The 19,208-nt window shown below is 41.4% G+C and overlaps 1 protein-coding gene across 9 annotated transcripts in view; it reads left to right on the top strand.

The window, feature by feature from the left end:
- Window positions 1–19,208, top strand: part of impg1b (interphotoreceptor matrix proteoglycan 1b) — a 39,691-nt gene that overhangs the window by 15,121 nt on the left and 5,362 nt on the right. For 6 of the 9 annotated variants that reach the window (XM_061843964.1, XM_061843962.1, XM_061843956.1 and 3 more), the window contains 12 exons: window positions 1,084–1,302; window positions 2,673–2,839; window positions 3,550–3,578; window positions 3,943–3,992; window positions 4,070–4,116; window positions 4,192–4,341; window positions 6,072–6,130; window positions 6,506–6,690; window positions 6,771–7,151; window positions 7,218–8,731; window positions 14,361–14,580; window positions 17,299–17,509. In XM_061843964.1, the coding sequence (XP_061699948.1) occupies window positions 1,084–1,302; window positions 2,673–2,839; window positions 3,550–3,578; window positions 3,943–3,992; window positions 4,070–4,116; window positions 4,192–4,341; window positions 6,072–6,130; window positions 6,506–6,690; window positions 6,771–7,151; window positions 7,218–8,731; window positions 14,361–14,580; window positions 17,299–17,509 (3,232 nt within the window). The remainder of the gene's footprint in view (window positions 1–1,083; window positions 1,303–2,672; window positions 2,840–3,549; window positions 3,579–3,942; window positions 3,993–4,069; window positions 4,117–4,191; window positions 4,342–6,071; window positions 6,131–6,505; window positions 6,691–6,770; window positions 7,152–7,217; window positions 8,732–14,360; window positions 14,581–17,298; window positions 17,510–19,208) is intronic. The other 3 variants (XM_061843960.1, XM_061843961.1, XM_061843963.1) reach the window with 2 other exon arrangements.

The following is a 19,208-nucleotide window of genomic DNA, read 5'->3' as shown; positions in this document are numbered from 1 at the left end:
ATAAAGATACAGTGCGAGAATGAAACTCTCAGCAAAACAAGAGCTGGAGCATTTAATAGAATAGGAACGCTTGCCTGAAGGGAGAAGAACAAAAAGGCTGCCAGCAGGAAGACCTGTGGGGTCATTTACGATACTTAAGGCATGACACAAAAGCCTGGCACAGTATAAATTGTTCGGTTCAGGCGAGGCACACAACTCTCATAAGGGATTTCTTCCTTTACAGAAGCTCCCAAACCACTCGTTTTTTTAGCCGGACAGGATCCTCTCAATTACACATGAATAAGCGTTGCAAAATATGACGATTCAGATTGCATGTCTTCACTCTGCGTTGGGGGGAAAAAACAGCCATTTTGTGTTTTTAACAATGATTAATTTGCTTTAACGGCTAAATATTAAAGATTCAGGCAGAACAATTACAAGTACAGAAAGAAAAAACGCATTCGTACTGATAAAATACTGAGTGAAGTGTAGGGTGGTCAGTGAAGAGTGAATGACATATCTAACTGATACCTCATGCTACCTTGACTGACTGACAATTAGACCAGCAAAGGTTGTTCTGGACTGTAAGAGACCATCTAAGGTGATCAAGGATGCGGTCGCATGGCTGATGGCTTGAATGCATTTGATTGCTGGAAGTTTTACAACTTGTATCAAGAGAATGCAGCTTTCCAGTACTTGAGGAAATATTAAATGCTGCCCCCAACAACTTGGCTCCTAAAGTTGCCAGCTGTTCATGATTACTTTCTAAAAATGTGCACTTCTGCTTATGAAACATTGGCGTCATAGACAATCCGGTCCATTGGTGTCATAGACAATCCGGTCATACGTTAAAAAAAAAAAAAAACAACACACATTAAAATTGTAACCCTTTCTTATTATTCTTACTTCAAAATGTTTCTAAATGTTCATGTTCACGTCAAGACTATTGCAGTTCTTTCTTTACCTATTCCAACAAAGCCAGAATCCAGAATGCTGCAACTAAGCTTTTACTGTAGAGACGAGACCAGGTTTTGATTTTTATAAAATATTATCAGATTGATGAGATTTTTTTGTATGCATATTTTCTGTCCGTCCTCCTTGCAGACATCCAGGACCATGGGATTTCCGGACTCAGGGATGTGAGGTACCGGCACTTTTTAGAAGCTTCTAGAACAACTAAATACAACAGTCACAAAATAGGAGCCGATGAGGATGGACATCGGAGAAAGAGGTCATCCATTCTCACGACTGGTGTCAAAGTATGTCCCCAGGAGTCTGTAAAAGCGGTCATCGGCAGCCATCGGGCGTACTACAAGCTCCGAGGTATATGCGCTCATGTTTTTTTTTTTTTTTTTGCTTGAAGTGAACCTTACTCACATGCTCAAATGTGTTTTATTTTTTTACGATTTTTACTGTATTTTGACAACATAGCTGTATATAAGCTTTTCAATGATGAATTCTTTATTACTTTGATTTCATTTCATGTATTTATTTTTAACATGATCATTGCCATTAATATATATATTTTTTGCAAATTGGTGCTTTTCTTTTTGTCCGTGTTGCCTTTCAACTATTGACCTTTACAAACCCTTTGAACAAGCAATCATATTGCAGATTGCCCTTCCAAACGGTGTCCCTGCCCTGAGTTCTTGTTTCGCTTCAAGAGGGGTGTCACCACAAGCCTGTCTTGTCTTTTAGTTGAGTCGTTTTTATCTAGATGTGCTCGTGGCACCTTTCACCTAAATCTTGAAAAAATATCTTTTATTTGACAATACAGATTGTCAGCTTCTGTGTCGTACCTGTCTGATCGTGACGCATAGCTGTTTTTTCTGCCTGTCACAATTCTCATGAAAAACCTTGAAAATGCTGTACTAGACTAAAAAAATTGCAGGGGGTGGGGGTGGAGGGGGGATACAAAAAATCGACACGTTCATAACACACAAAGAATGTCTTGATATTGAGCATTTATATGCAAATGGTTAGTGTCGACAATGGCGGCTGGTGTTTGATTCGAGCAGTGCATTAAAATGGCCACCTTGGCTGTTCCAATGCAATCGTTGACAACGCTCCTATGAGCCATTTAAAAAAAGAAGAAAGATGACTTTGCTGTTGTGGCCGTAATTGCTGCGCGCAGAAATTAATTTGCCAGAGAATAAAGATGCCGTTGGACAATTTGGATCTTGTGGCCACAAGAAGTTGCCATCGTGTTTGGGATATTTATATTCATAAAGATATGCAAATGGGGGAAATTAAAAACGTGAAGAAGTCGACCTTTGTAGAATTTGGACTTTTAGTATTTTATTTATATTATTGTATTTTGTTTGGGATCATTGTCAAACAGTATTAGGAGGAGTTCCAGTCTGTTCTGTGAATTTACAGATTAGTTTAATGAATATATGAATATTGATCAGAATGCAATAATTAACCCAAAGTAATTAATCCTCTTTTTTCTCGTAAAATGTATGCAAATTGCATACATTTTTTCAGTGCTATAATTTTCTGATGAAAAAAAAACAGTAAGAAGGTATGAGAGTATTTGTTACAAATTTACAGGTGTTACTGAATGTCAGTAAAGATTGGAAAACAAACGCGTGCAAAGAAGTTAACATAATTGGTCATTTGTGTGAAAATGGTCCCCTTTCTGCCCATCCCACAAATATTCACACAAATTTACACCTGCTCTTTCTTTCCAGTTTGTCAGGAAGCCATTTGGGAAGCCTTTCGTATCTTCTTGGACAGGGTGCCAAACACAGAGGAGTACCGATCGTGGGTTCACGTCTGCCAACACGAAAACCTCTGTATGGACGACCTGGCTCAGAATTTCAGTAGTTCTCAGGAGCATCTGGAGATGGTGGCTCGAGTGAGTTCTATTTTTTTTTTCATGTATATATGACGATTTATGGCGGCATGGTAGCTCAGCTGGAAAGCGTTGGCCTCACAGTTCGGAGGTCCAAGGTTCGATCCTGGCCATGCTTGTGTGGAGTTTGCATGTTCTCCCCTGTACCTGCGTCAGTTTTCTCCGGCTTCCTTCCACATTGCAAAAACATGTAACATTAATTGGACACTCTAAATTGCCCCTACGTGTGATTGTAAGTGCGACTGTTGTCTGTCTCCATGTGCCCTGTGATTGGCTGACAACCATTTCAGGTGTACCCCGCCTCCTGCCCGTTGACAGCTGGGATAGGCTCCAGCACTCCCGCAACACTCATGAGGATAAGCGGCAAAGAAAAAGGCTGGATGACCATTTATGACAGTTACACAGTGATAGTGGACAAGAAGGCTCAACTCTCGTTCTTCACTTCAATTCATCCAAAAGTGTTCTATAGGGTTGAGGTCAGGATTCCGCAGGCTAGCCAAGTTCCTCGCATTAAATTCACTCATCCGTGTCTTTATACATTTAGATTTGTGCACTGATGAACAGTCATGTTAGAACAAGACAGTGCCTCATCTCCATACGGTTCTCTCAAAGTAGGAAATGTCTGCTGTAGCTCAAAGGCTAATATTTTGCATGCATTTAATACACATAGCAGACTTTGAGAACCACTGATTGAACATTTGTTTGTCTTTCAGAGAGTAGCTGAGGAGGCTGAACTTGAAGGGTATGTCTCATCTTCTTTAGTATTGTTTAATGTCTGTTTGGTGTCAGTTTTTAAAGGTTACATTTGTGTACTTGTACATTGACCAAGTAAGGCCCAGATGCATTTTTTAAAAAGTACAGTTTCTACAATATTATAAGAATATGTACATGAATTTATGTTGCTGGTTGTGTCATCAAATGTTTTATCTCTTAACCTATACAATTCAACACTTGTTAAATAACAAAAAAAAATGTAACTTCCAATCTATTTGTTCATTATCAAGTAAGATATAAAAAAAATATGAAGCATACAGTGTCTGCTGTTTTTAGAACTTCTTTGGTAAAATGCTCATGTTCTAATGACTATTGTCTCATGGTTTTACCAGTGTTGTAATGGAAACGCCAGAACCGGGAGTGGAATGCGAGTTAAAAACAAGTGAGTTGATGATTTACCAATACGTTTTTAACATTGGTTGACTAACTGTATGTTGTGTTAATTTAATTTGGTCTCAGGTACCTGGACACCACCGGTGATTCTCATTCCGACAGAAAATGATATGGTATTAAAACAAAGTTTCAGCTTTATTTTTTAAAATAAAAACAGTTGCCCTGAATAATAACTTCCTCTTTACCAGACAAAAGAAGAGACTACCTTGACAAAAAACAACTTTGGGGAGTACATTGTGGAGTTTAACGCCACCATTGTGGAGCCATCATACATCGAGCTGATGCGCGACCCACAGGCAGGGGATGCTGATGACATCACCGGAGAAATAACCGCAAAGGTACGACCTCATGAGGGATCCACAGATTTGAAAACTTTAGTCTACCTATTAAACTATTTCCATAAATTACATTCTTGCAAATATCAAACAGTTGCAGCCTGTTCTAAGTAAATGTCAGTTGATCATCAGGTTGTATTGGCATTGCTTTGTAGACTGAGCTACTCTATGATCTGGACTGAATCCAACTAGGTATTTTCCCTGACAGATGGCTGAGTGTGTCCACTTTACTCTTGGCCCAAACACAGTCATGAATTTATGTCCACAGGGGGTCCTGTAGCTTACGAGCCAGAAGGTTAGGTGTCGGGCTAATTAGTTGAATAAGTACAGTACTCCAATGTCACCTGACACTCTCACTTGTTAGCGAAGACTACCATCTCTGATATGATTCAATACCCTATCAACTTAGATTTTCAGCCTTTGGCAGTGCAGAGCTTCGAATGGACTGAAAACTCATTGCTGCATTTGGGCCACAGATCTCTTGGCGAGTCCAGCGTTGCTATGGAAATGAAAGCAATCTATTAGAGGCATTGACACGGTAGTGATAGTTCCCATGCTGGGAGTTCAGATTTGGGAGGGCAATAGGGGAGTTGGATTATTGACATTTCTGAATAAATGTGTTTTTAATAGCGTTTTAAATCAGTGGAGTGGTTTAGAGCTGGAGATGTTGTCTTGATTGGAGTTCCAGAGGGTTGGGGCAGCAATCGCAAAGGCAACGTTATCCCCGAGTTGGTGTGTTTGGTCCTAGTGATAAGGATCAGAAGGTTTATATCTGATGGTGCTGAGGTGGGCTGTCACATTGAAGGAAGTCCTTGAGGTATTGGGGCAGAAGCTTATATGATCCTGTGCTGTACAAAGAGCAAGTGAATGTGTTGGAAGATGGTTGTAATGTGTTCTTGGATTTGACAGTAGTGCAATTAAAGGTACTTTATTTTGTAATAGGGACAGTAACATTTTTTGTCTTTATTTAACTCATCCATGAGGTTTAGTGGGGGTAATGCAGATGCTGTGTCATCATCAGCACTTTGTTTCATGGCTAGAAGTGAATCCAAACTGTTGTTAGTTGTGCCCAGCAATTGACTGGCGACCAGGGAGTAATCCACCTCTCGCCATAGTTCGATGGGAAAGGTTACCTGCGACCGTAATAAGTGCAAGTGCCTTAGAAAATGGATGATTGTAAAATTAAGAGCACCCACATTGGCACAGGGAGACATGATGCAGAACATTCCCTACAAAGTAGGGTTTTAAGCAGGGTTGAAGCAAGAGTTGAACCAGGTGAGGCAGCAGGGCTAACTTTTGCAACTGGGTGACCACCGATTCTGAGATGTCATCAGGGGAGGTTTGCAGCCTGGATGATCACTTCTTTTATGACGGTTCACTTTCAAGTTCCTGGCCATACAGCGGTTGTTTTTGAGTGTGGGACAGATGTTAGAGTCCATGATTTTAACAGAGCTGGAAATCTTGGGATCATCAGTATCATAGCCCAGTGTATGAGATGTCCAAGAGGTAGCATATACTTGAAGAACAGAGGTGGCCCAAGAATCAAAGCTTATGGAAACTGTGAGTGACTCAGGCTGAGTAAGATGTGCAATGACTGATGGAAAGTTGAATCTGTCTCAGATATAGGATAAGTTAGCCAAATTAAACACGCTTTTGATAAAACTAGTAAGGAGTAAATTTTAAAACATTGAACTGGCTTGTAGTTGACTTTATGCCTGTTCTTGTTTTTGTAGATGCTTCATGTGCTTAAAAAAATTCCAGGATTCAAAGAAATTCGCATGTTGGGATTCAGGTGAGTTCACAGTTTTTAAAAATGTTAAATAGTATCAAGCTCGCATTGTAACTAATGATTAGTAGAAAACAATGAATAAAACAGAATTGCTGCACACATACAGTTTGATATGTTCCCGAAATACTACGTTGTGGGGGTGTTTTGTTAAATTATGAATGTAGCCCATTATCCTACGACAGTCCATCTTATACGATGAGTGGAACATACGGAAGGACTACCTTGTTTCCAAGAGGCCATTGTTACAAAGAACAACCCCCCAAAATAAACAAACAAACAAACAAACAAAAACCTCAAACAAACCATAAAACATCCATTCATACACGCTTTGCTGTTTGAGGCTTGCGGCTTTGTGACTTGTTTTGTTGTGTGCATCAGCTCAGAGGATGTGATTGTGCACTACGCGGCGGTTTTTGATGGCGATACTGAGCTCAGTGATGACCCACAGACTCCAGATGGCCATACAAATGTGGATCCTCCTAAACTGAGGCACATGATCGTGAAAGCTTTACAAAAAGAGCCATCGCTTTTGCTGGATATACAGAATCTAACATTTCAAGCTGGTGAGCACAGTTTTTACATTGTTCAAGTAAACCTGTTGAAGAGAAAGTTAAACATGTTTTTTTTACGTCTTTCTTCTCAGTATCAACAGCTTACCCAGATGCAGAACTCACCATGTACACCACTGGGAGCGGGGATGTAGTCAAGGTCATGGAAGGGGACGCGACCTCAAAATTCTTGCCCACAGTCGCAGCAACTGAAAATACCTTTGAAAGTACCAAAATCCAACCTCAAGTACACACCTCTGTGCCTTCCGAACTGACCAACCTTCCAGAACCCACCTCTGAACCCACACTCTTCATTGAGGCGCCAGTTGCACCAGCAGTGGAGGACGCGTCTTCAGGTGATCCTTCAGGGGAGATGAGTGATGTCACCACTCCAACTACAGCAGCAGAAGCTATCCCAGAGCAGGAACAAGAGGTGGATGTCAAGGAAACAAGTTCATTGGATATGAACAGTGGAGGTAAGCCCTTAAGTTCACAATTACTCTTTGGGTAAACACTTAATGAAAGTCTTTTTCTTTTGCTAGAATCTGAAGCACCAAACACAGGACAGAACGATTACTTAACCACGTCACCATCAGACTCCCATCCTGAAATAGTGATCATTGATGAAGCTCACCTCCCTGACACAGAATCTCCATCGCTGTTTCATGAGGATGCAATTATAGGCATGGAGCCAGAGCTCGACATGCAGCCAATATCTTCACCTCCAGACAAAGGCGATTTCCTAATAGAAGCCACAAATGAATTATCAAGCATTGCTTCCACTAAAGCCCCAACTGAAGTCTCCAGTGGCGCCAACAGCAACTTTCCCAATGAAGTTTCTATTGAATTAATGAGCAAAACCCTTAATGAAGCCCCCAGTGAGGCTTCGAACGAAGTTTCTAATGAAGTCTTCAGTGAAACTCCCAGCGACGTTCCTACCAAAATCTTCAGTAAAGACCTTAGTGATTTTCCTAGCGTTGTCCCCAACAAGGTCTCCAGTCAAGCCCCCAGTGAAGCCTTCATCAAGCCCTCCAGTATAGCCCATAACAAAATCCCCAGTGAATTATCTAGTGAAACCCCCATGGAAGTCCCCAGTGCAGTCCCTAGCAGTGTGCCCAACAAGGTCTCCAGTGAAGCTCCTAGTAATCTCAGCACTGAGCTCCCAAATGAAGTCTCCAGTGAGGCCCCTTGGGAGCTTCAGAACAAAGTCTCCATTGAAGCCCCCGATGAAGTAATTAGTGAATCTCCAGGTGACGTCTCCACTGCATCCACCAGGGAAGACCCCGCAATTGTCCCCAGTGCAGCCTCCATTGAAGTTCCCAGTGAAGGCCTCAGTGAATCTGCCAGCATTGTGCCCACTGAAGTCTTCAGCGGGGTCCACTCCGGGCCCCCAGTTGAACTCTCTAATGATGTAACCACAGGAGATCCCATTATTACCCACAACAAAGCTAGCAGTGAACCCCACAGTGAAGTCTTCAGTGAAGGTCCAAGCGAGGACCCCAATAAAGCCGCCAACACAGTGTCCAGTGAAGCCCCCAACAATGTCCCCACTGAACTTCCTAATGAAGCCTCCAGCAAAATCTCAAGTGACAGGCCCATCGAGGTCCCCATCGCAGTCCCAACAGAAGCCCCCACCATTGTCTCCAGTGAAGCAAGCAGTGAAGTATCCAGTGGGATCCCCAGCCCAGTCCCCAGTGAAAGAGAAGGAGCTGATTCCAGTGGAGGACACAACGGTGTCACTCCACCCTTGACGAACCTTCCTTCAGAAAACTCTAACATCCAGGATGACGTGGAGCCGAAACAGGGTGGGACAGAACTGAATGAGCCTCTGGAGATGGAAAGCAGTAGTGTTATATACCCGTCAGAGGCTGACGAGCGGTCCACAGCTGCCCCAGCCTCAAAACAAGCCAGCACACCCATTATGGCCGCAGTGCAGCAGAGCAGAGAGTTGGTGGTTTTCTTTAGCTTGAGGGTGACAAACATGATGTTTTCTGACGACCTGTTCAACAAGACCTCCCCAGAATATAGATCACTGGAGAATACCTTTCTTGAGCTGGTAGGTACACAAGCTTTTGTGCTGGATGTAATATTGATGCATGCTAGCTTTGGGTATTTTCTTTTATGAACACATCAGTGTGATGAAAATGTTTATTTGCATTTGATGAGGTCATTGGAGCTCAATACAGACTTTGTGAGGATGCACTTTGTAGCAAGCCTTATCCTCACAGCTGCCAATCGTACCAAACATATTGTAACACATTTAAATATTGTCCTCAAACTATATGTATATACTGTATATTTCTTTTATAAAATTTGTATTTGCAAGTATTATATGGTTTTCAGCAAAGGCCAAATTCATAATAGCGTGCTGTTGCCACTAAATCGTATAAAAATTGAGCACTGGACCTTAACAGTGATTTGCAGTAGGACAAAATGCACAGAACTCATTGAAAAACACGTTTATTTTCATTTTGTCTTTTTACTTCGTGGCTGCCCCTACAGTTGTGAAGTATATCCACTTTTTTTCTACTGTATTGAAACGGAAATTGACTGTGGCTATCATTTATTTGCTGATAAAGACCGAGTCCAGATCTGAAAGAAGCTAAAGAAAGCCAAGCCAATGAATGTACGTGCTAAACACTAACAAAACTGACAAATATTGTGATTATATCATCATGGATATCAAAATACCACCACAACTCATCACAGTGACGTTAGCACCGACGCTAGCGCTAACACAGTTGGAGCAGTGTCCTGGCTGTTTCAGAATATTTTAGACCACTACCGTAGATGAATCAGGGTTGGTTCTGTCTTGTCATCTCATTACAAGCTAGCATTTCAGCACAAACGACTTTATAATTTTTATTTTAAGCTCAAACGATGGCTTACGTCAAGTCAAGGGTTGACAAAGAGGAATGAAAAAGGTCTTCATATAATTGTGTTTCACTCAGACTCAACATTCTGGGCCTAGAAAGCTGCCAAATCCTGGAGCATCCAGTAAATCTGGGCCTAGGAGACAGACAACTTTAGCCTCCATACCGGTATTTTTTTTCCATATTGGAACTCACTTGTGTGACGTCTCAGAGAGAGCGCAAACTTTCTACCTAACCATTTCCTAACACATCTTTCCTAACTCACTATGACAAATTAAAGGCACGCTAACACACTTTTAATCGTAGACGTCACCGTAGCTGCTGACACGTTTGTGTTTTTTTTCTGCCTTAATTCTGTCTTCATCATATAGAAATGTTTGATTATTTGCATTCTTTATATGTAATATAAATATTTTAATAAAACTGTGCAAATGAGAATGAACAACAAATGTTCAAACATGCTGACTTTTAATAATTTGCAAATTTCTATTCACATTCCAAACCAAATAGGGGGCAGCACACATTTTGTTGCAAGACAAAATAATGAGAAATATTCTATAAATGCATGTTCCAGGATAAACTATGAGATTAAAAAAATATTCAAGCTAATCTTCCCCACAGATAACGCACGCTTAAAACATTATAAATATTTCAATACAAATGAATTTACCTTGTTATGCTAACGTTTTAGCTTAAATATAACTAACCAATATTTCATCAAACCGGAAGCTCAAATGAGCAGAATTAAATTTAACGGTTAAGGGCCAATCTCTTATATGAAATAAATCTAAGCTTTGCAGTTGAATTCAATGTAATGCAGTACAGTGATTTGTTTATTTTTTGGGGCTGGGGTGGGGGGTGGATGGAGTGAAACATGCTCCGATTCGTTCAGTGTTACATAACTTTGATGTGTTGGGGCCTTATTAATGATAAAGAGTCATGTTCTTGCGACAGATTAGTAGGACTATTTATAAACAGTAGTACATAGTAATTCCATACATGTAAATTTTGTACATTGTGTAAAAACTTTAGAAATGTAAAACAAAATAAATTGTATTCCTATTCATAAGACCATAACCATTTACAAAAGATGGAAAAAATACAGCGCTGCTTGTCTGTTCTTTAGAATAAATTGTACATTACTCCCATATTTCCTTAAATAGAATCCGCTCATTTACCTGACTGCATATTTTTCTAGATATTCCTTCTTATTTTTAAACTCCATGACACAGATCTGCATCTCCATCTGTAGTTGAACAAATGCACTAATGCCGCTATCAGTACAAATACATTATTAATACTGAATAGTTATGGGAGAAAAATGGTGCTCGAGATTTATTGTTATTATTATTATGGTTATTATAATAACCATTAGGAGTGAGGATTCCCATCCTTGATGCGTTTTTAGGGGTGCTACAGGTGTGTTGTTTGCTGCTGTTTGGGGTTGCAAAGCGGCCCACGCACTGTAGTCTGAATCATGAGACCTTGGCTTGCCTTAGTCACTGTGGAGGTTTGTCATTTGTGCATGCTAAGAAGCTTTCTGTTATTCAGGTCAGTTCCTGCCCTACACACATACTGTATAAACACACACACACACACACACACACACACACACACACACACATTACAAGCTGCTTTTGTGCCATGTGTGGACATATGCATGCATGTTGGGACATTAACCCGTGAGTGCTCGTTTGGATATAAAGACAACCTTGATGTAAGTTCTAATGTAAATAAAGGTGAACAATTGGTACTGGTTGAGGTTTTTGGCTGGTGGAGCATTTGTTGAGTCACTCCTGTGGGAGAATATACAGTACGCTGTATCTATAGTAGCCAGCACTACCGGCGAGCGTAAACCTCTAAGACCCACGCAATCCAATTTGTTTGCATTGAGAAGCAATACTACGGCGTCATGAATAATTGAAATCATCTGACAAACCATCTTGAAAGATTGATTAACCACACAACCGTAAAGAAAATTCATTGACCAATGCAAGTTAAGAAAGTCTTGTGCAAATGTTTTCTATTTTTCGGATTCCTTTCTGTCATCCAATAGCAAATGAAAGTACCGTTTTTATTGAGGAAGGGAAGATGGGATGGTGAGTTTCCCGTTGAATCAAACTTTGACATTCTCAACTGTCCTAAATATGAAAACAACTTAACTGCAGGTGAATGTAAAAATAAAAACAAAACGGCGCCGCTCACGGCTGTGTATGGAAGTATTCCTCCGTCTTCCTGATCAACCGATACTGCTATTTTTTCATCAGATGCGGATAAATACGAGAAATCACCACTGGGCATAATGGTGTCCCATGTAATTGAGTGTTTGGAACCCCACGTAACACGTTACATGCGCGCACGTAGGTCATGTGCCTCACAAAAATGGCAGCGCCCCTGAAAATTCGTAATTGTCGATAAAAATCTTCTCAAAACACTATTAAATGAGAGAGGATTTAACATCACATTGTCAAAATACATTGTTAATGCAAACCATTGGAAAGTGGAATTCCCCTTTAAAGCATTTTTAATGACGACATAATACGTATGAATCACATCATTTCACTGTTTAATATTTTTGACAAACAAATTTTGAGAAGTTAATAGGTAGGACTGTTCATAGCCACGGTTCTCAGAAAAATATAAAACAATAAATAATGAAATCCATGATTAAGGCATAATGTTGAAGGAAATGGCATCGCTTAATACATTTTACGTCTTCATATTCTTACTTCTAATCAGTTATAAAAAAGAGCTCACCTGTAATAACTTAAATTTGATGTAAAGTTTTATGATGATTTCAGGCTTTTCTTCTCCCCCAAGAATTCAACCCAATTTCAAATTGTATGACCTCCGGTGTGTTAGACGTTCGAGGCAGCGTTGTTTGAGGGGTTTACCATTTTGTCAAGTTGTGCGAAAGCAAAGGAGCAGAAATTTAATTGAAGTGTTTTTTCAGTCTCAGGTGAGCTTTTAGTCTTTGCAGCTGATTCCTTCTCAAAACAGCCGTTTTCCTCTTAGTTTCTCTCTGAAAAGAACTCATCTTGTTGACAATGTTGATTTATCTTGAAAGAAAGAAGCAATCCCATTCCTGAATGTCTGACATCACATGATCAAATTGCTAAAGTAAAATGATAAGTATTGATGAACAAATGTGTGGAAAAAAAAGAAAGGCCTCTCCATCTCCAATCTTTAATGGTTGCCCCAAAAAAGGTTTGTGCAGTTCTCCTCATCATTCCTTGCTTACTGGAAGCACAAACCATAATGTGGTCAGACGATTGAGATGGTAAGTATTTACTGTCTTTAATCAGCAATAGCCCATTAGAATAGTCCTTTAAATGGGCTATTTGTAAAAAAGAAGGGACCATTTGAAAGTGACATAAAACAGCCCATTTAAATGGTTTTGTCAGACCCCCATTAGTGATGCTGCACTCCCAGTTTGACATGTATAGATTTGTATACATGAAGCTTCCCCTTCTTTTTTTTTTGAACTCCTTCATTCCTGTACTCCCGTACCTACTGGTTTGTGAAGCAACCACTAAAAACTGGATATGGAGGTTGGAATGACTCATGGACAATGTTGCAATTTGTGGAAAGCCAGGTTCCTATTCCTTGTGACGTTTGGCCTTGTGACACCAGAGAAGGGATGTTTCACTGGGAACCAGTAGATACAACCAGTAGTAGTTTCTCCCGCCTAGATGGCCACGCGCCTGTAGTGGGGGTTTTGCGATAAAACGGGTACTTCGATCTTACGCAGGCTAGGCTGCAGAGGCGCTGATTGCTCTCTAATCCATTGTTCATGGATAATTTATACATCGGCGCTCGGAGTCCAACAGTTGGGAATGTTGGATAACATCCTCTCTGTTCCTGCCGAAGACTATTACCCGCAGGGGAGTGGCTGTCACTAACGTGTCGGCCGGCGAAGATGTGAAGTAACCCCATCAGAGACGAGCGATTTAAGGGCCTTCTTATCTGCCGCTCCACAACCCATCCAGCTAAGGCCTAATCTCCCCCCGCTTGGTGTTTGCCTTCGTCTGCAGCCCAACATGAAGCAGCTCGGGACTGGCAGTGCGATCGATTCCCATTGAGGGGGCCAGTACTTGAGCCGGTTGACTTCCTCCTCCGCTAAATATCGCCAGCGTCATCGGTCTCTATAGTCTTAATAGGTTCTTTTTTTTTCCCTCACTTCCTCGTATCACAGCTTCAGGCCCGAGCCACTGGGGCTCCTTCAAATGAAAGCAATGTTTGTGGTCTGCAGTGTGTGTGTTAGCTTTTTTTTTTACCTTTGCATGCAAGGTCTTGCTTGTTATGAACATCTTTTGCTAAGTGGATGATCTCTCTCCTCTCTATTCCGTGAATACAATTAGCACATTCTGTGCCGTGCGACTAATGCAAACCCTAATTTCGCCTCTCGATCTTATTATGCTGAGTGCCGTCATGGCAGGATTTCATGCTCGCATTAAAAATTCAATCAGAAACTATTCATAGCCATCAAACTGTAAAATGTGACCCAAATAGTTTATGGATCGGACGATGCAGTGACAATCTCAACCTTCAGACGATTCAAAATAGATCCTGTTGCTGTGGTCTTCTTCTTAGGTGGGGAAAGTAGATGTTAAATGTGTCTTTTCTTCTCAGGATCTAGACAGACTTTCTTTTTGTTATGATATTACCTTGCAACCCCTTTTTCCACATTCAGTCCCCCCCCCCGAGTACTAACCGAGATATTAGCCACATAGCTAAGAAAATCAAATCATATTTCGACTTTTGTCAGGAGAAATTAAACAAAATCTAATTTGCATCCTCGTCTCCCTGCAGCTTTTACCTTACCTTGAGTCCAATCTGACCGGATTTAAAGAGCTGGAAATCCTCAACTTCCGTAACGGCAGCGTGGTGGTGAACAGCAGGCTGAAGCTGGACAAGGAGGTGCCGTACAACGTGACCGAGGCGGTGCACTGCGTGCTCGAAGACTTCTGTAGCGCCGCGTCCAAGCGGCTTGACATTGAGATTGATAGCCGCTCCCTGGAGATAGAACAAGGTGAGATGTCTTTACTGATAAGAGTCGCTGCTACACACCCTGAAAACACATTTTATTTTGTATTCTCTCCCTATTCAGGAGTACAAACATAAAAACTAGAAAAATCCATAAAAGAAAAAGGTTCACTCAGTTGGATCTTAATGCTGAAATGTCTTGAGAAATTTGTACTTAGGATGTATTAAGGCTGTTGTTTGTCAGTCTCTGCTCATCTGCAGGTGAATGCTAATGGGCCTTTCCGATGGCGATCTTAAGCTCCGCCCCCTTAGCCATGTCTCACAAGCTTACAAAATGGCGATTGAACAAAACAGATTTGAAGTTGATTCTCTATCATGTATTCCAGATAATATTGGGTTATGCTTTTTGCCTACTGCGTCCGACTTGTCCAAGAGAGGTCTACAGAGAGGTCTCAACTATTTCACATAAAGATATGTAAACAGAATTAAGATTTTGGACAGAGCAGGACAAAATGTCAGAGTTATAACGAAATGTTGGCGATCGATGCAAAAAAAGTTTGACGCCTCATAAACTTCATAGTATATAGTGGAATCGTACACCGCATGTAAAGCAGGGTGAGTACTTTTTACTTGGAAAGATCACGAGTAATATCAGTGTAGTTTTTATAAGTGAGTGGGTGTATTTATTTGACTTGGCTTGTAATGGAACGCAATGCTCTGTCTTAAAAGTCCGATGTGATACAAAGAGGCAAATAGACATTTCTCTTGCATGACATGGCGCATTTACGTATCACTAACCCAACTCTTCGGCATAAAACATGACACACGTCATTCAGCAGGTCAGTGATACACTAACAAAGTGACAGTTGTACTCCTGCAATGTATAAAGTACTGATAATCATGAAATCAAACTCAGAGAAGATACTTCTCCCTCACTTACCTTCGAACATACAGCCTTGTGTTTGTTGATATTGTCCACACTTAGCTGTACGTGCGCACTTACGCAAGCCTTAATCCATCATAGACACTTCAATTGTGTTTTAGGCTTTGGAAAAGAATCAACCTGGCCTCTTGTAACCTAGCAGGATGTCGTTCATCAGAATTGCACGTTCCCCAAGCGCATCTGAGGACCATTTTCTTCCTAATATTAACTTTTCCAAGCGCACGCTACTGATGACCAGCATTGCTTTTGGGACAATACGGCGAGAGGGGCCTGTCAAGCCAGGGGTTAAGACAATGGGGCTTTCTGATTGACTATTATTGTATGAGTGATTGACAGGTCAGAAAGGTCCATTGCATGATAGACATGTCCACCCAACTTTGTGTCGACTGCCCAGGGGCCCCTACTGAGTGAATGTCACGGGTTCTGTTCGGGTCACATTGAAATGCATACAATTTTTACCGGGCTATGTGCAATTACAAAAAAAGGCTTTTCTTCGGCTCTTAAAAAGGCGATCGATTTGTCTGAAAAATTACAATAAACACTCCAATACCTTCACATTGCTTGGTGATTGAGGTACATCACAAGTTGCGGTTCCCGACAAGAATGGACTTTATGGATGGAGGACTTCCACATTGGAGGTTCATATGGCCATGTGTTAACTTCCGGTTGCCAGGCAAACACACATCAATAGCAATAATCAGGCATGATCTGCTGGAATTATAAAAAAAGTTATCCAAGTATCAATGAAGCAATCTTGCCCCATTCAATGAGCCATTCACAGTTTCACTGTATGAATACTGTAGGTCTGTGCTCACTTGGATTTCCATGGTTTAATCTTTGAGACACTCAACTGAACTTTTGTTTCTAGAACAAGAACAAGAACAACCGCAGCTATAAATAAAGATTGAACACAAATAGCCTTAATTGTCATTGCAACAAATTTCTGAAAACAAAAAACAACCAAGAGCATAAATATTTACTACTGGTAGAATCAATGTTCTCACTGCTGAAGAGTTTCTGGATCCTTCGTGAGTGGGCCTTCACGAAGGGGGGCGGCAGGCATCAGCTCGGCTAGCTGCAGGCAGGCAGCACCGAGGAGGGTGGTGGAGGGAAATGGAGACGGAGCTTTGACAACCCCTGACCCGAGATGCTGTGATGGTGAAATTGTCTCGGCAGGGAATAGCTTTTCATCTCCTTTGTAGCACCGGGTCACTGTTCAACGTTTTGAGTGACCAAGATTAGTTTGACACCCCCAATTTAAAGTCTTCGCTTAGATTGACATGCAGGTTCTTCAAAAGTGGAAGGAAGCTGGACTACCTGGAGAAAACCCATGCAAGCACATGGACGACATGCAAAATTCAGAATCAGATCAGAATCTTCAACCTCAAAACTGAGAGGCAGATGTGCTATAAACTAGGCATTTGGTGTTTGGACTGAGAAAAGTTCTAGCTCACACATTACGCTCTTGCATTGACTTCACAGGCGATGGCGCGGTTATGAATAATAATGGGAAATTTACGGAGCTTGACTTGTTCTTCTCTAATGAAGTTTGGTCGGTTCTGGACTCACGTCATATGCTCATTCATGCCACAAGGTCAAAGTCCCCAGCCCCAGCATAAAGGTGATGCATCTTGTTTGCATGCACGAGTTCCCAACTGTATATCTTATTAAAAGTCGACGCCTCGCTGCTCATCGATCAAAGCGCCCTTTCATTTCTTCTCTGAACCTAGAGATGGCCGCTGCCTGGCTGGCTAGTTGGCTGACTGGCTGGCTCTGCACACCGCACTCATGTTAATGTCACTCTCCTGCTTTTTCCCGCAGCTGACGAAGCGGACCCGTGCAAGTTCCTTGCCTGTAATGAGTTTTCACGTTGCGTGGAGAACAGTTGGAACAGCGAGGCCGAGTGTCTGTGCGAGCCGGGCTACAGCGCTGTGGATGGCCTTCCGTGTCAGAGCGCATGCGACCTGCAGCCGGACTACTGCCATAATGGAGGCCTGTGTGAAATCATTCCGGGACATGGAGCCACATGCAGGTGCAATACTCAGTAAAAAGCACCAGCTAACTTCGGGACACGTATATACAAACATCAAACAGCAACTATTTATAACTCACATTCACACCTAAGACAATGGGCTTTTTCCACATAGCGGCGTGATGTCATATCCGTTGCGGGTGATAAGATTCACACTCTTCCGGTTTGGTGAGCTACGACAGCCTTGTATTCATAATCTTGAGTAAAATGACGAGTCTGAGCCTCATAAAAGATTTTTTTTTAATTTCAAAAGCAGCACAGTCTACACCATGAAGATTGTTGTGTTCCAATGTGCACATTGCCATCCAAATTTGACAGCATTTTAAGCAGCCAAATATTTCCAAGCAATGTTGACTTGATGACTTGATTGTGATTACATGTCTCAGAACTGTTTTTCCTGGATACTGCAGTACATGCAAGCATTACAATTAATAGGAGAAATACACTGGTTCCATCCATCCATCCGTCCATCCATCCATTTTCTTTGCCGCTTATCCTCATGAGGGTTGTGGGTAGCGCAGGAGCCTATCCCAACTGTCAACGGGTTGGAGGGGGTGGACACCTTGAACTGGTTGCCAGCCAATTTCAGGGCACATAGTGACAAACAGCCGCACTCACAATCACACCTAGGGGCTATTTAGAATGTCCAATTATTGTTGCATGTTTTTGAGATGTGGGAGGAAACACAGGATCAATGCCGGACCTCATAACTGTGAGGCCAACGTGTTTAGACCAGTTCCAGGAACTAAAAATTACCTCTACATTTGGAATACAAATTTATTTTGTACTATACCGGTGTTTTTAGGCCACAAAAAAGTGCTTCAATTTTACAGACAATACGATTTAATGGACGGCCGCTCCTCCTTATTAGTCTCTTAAATTGAGATTAAAGTGTACTTAAATATGATTGGAACACAGTGGTCGATATATTCTGCTTAAATAACTGGAAAAATTCAGACTAACATTAATACAATACTACACGCATACACTATAACTAACTAGGACTGCTCACTAGATTATTGATGACATATCTAACATAACCACTATGTTAGGAAGTGTATGGATTGAAAACTTCATGTCCATGGATGTAAAATGAGGGATGCATACGGTACAGCTTGTAGCCCTTTTCTAAACTGCTGCTCTGTGATTTGGAGGAGGACCTAAAACGTCCTGTGGGAGTAAGATGGAGTACCCGCAAAAAAAAAAAAAAAATATGCATGCATGCATGGATGGGGAGAAACATGCAAACTCCACACAGGAAGGCACCCCTCGTATTTGATACCCCGGGGTCATAATAGTGAAGCGGCTGTGCTAACCACTTGCCCCTTCTATATATTCATTAATTTTTATGACACGGCCCCTGAACTTGGCAGGATGTCAGATGTCTGACTTTTCCTAAATGCACCAGTGGATCAACAAAACCATCCATTCGTCCATTTTCCATCCCGCATGTCCTCATTCGGACCTCGGATGAGCTGGAGCCTGTCTCAGATAGTCAATAAACAGTTAAGAGTCCTCAACTAGATGAAAGATGGTCTGGATTGAGATTCAGACACGGGTCCTCTTGGCTTTGAGGATAATCACAACTCCAGTATGATGCCTCAAGCAAAAGAGCTGTTTAAGATTTTAGCATGAAAATGCACGTTTAATCTACGTGCTTTTTCATTGGCTTGAAGTTACTCGTAAGTGTCAGACTAAT

Source organism: Syngnathoides biaculeatus, chromosome 15, assembly GCF_019802595.1.
Source record: "Syngnathoides biaculeatus isolate LvHL_M chromosome 15, ASM1980259v1, whole genome shotgun sequence".
Taxonomy (NCBI): Eukaryota; Metazoa; Chordata; class Actinopteri; order Syngnathiformes; family Syngnathidae; genus Syngnathoides; species Syngnathoides biaculeatus.
This window is presented reverse-complemented; position numbering and strand designations above follow the sequence as displayed.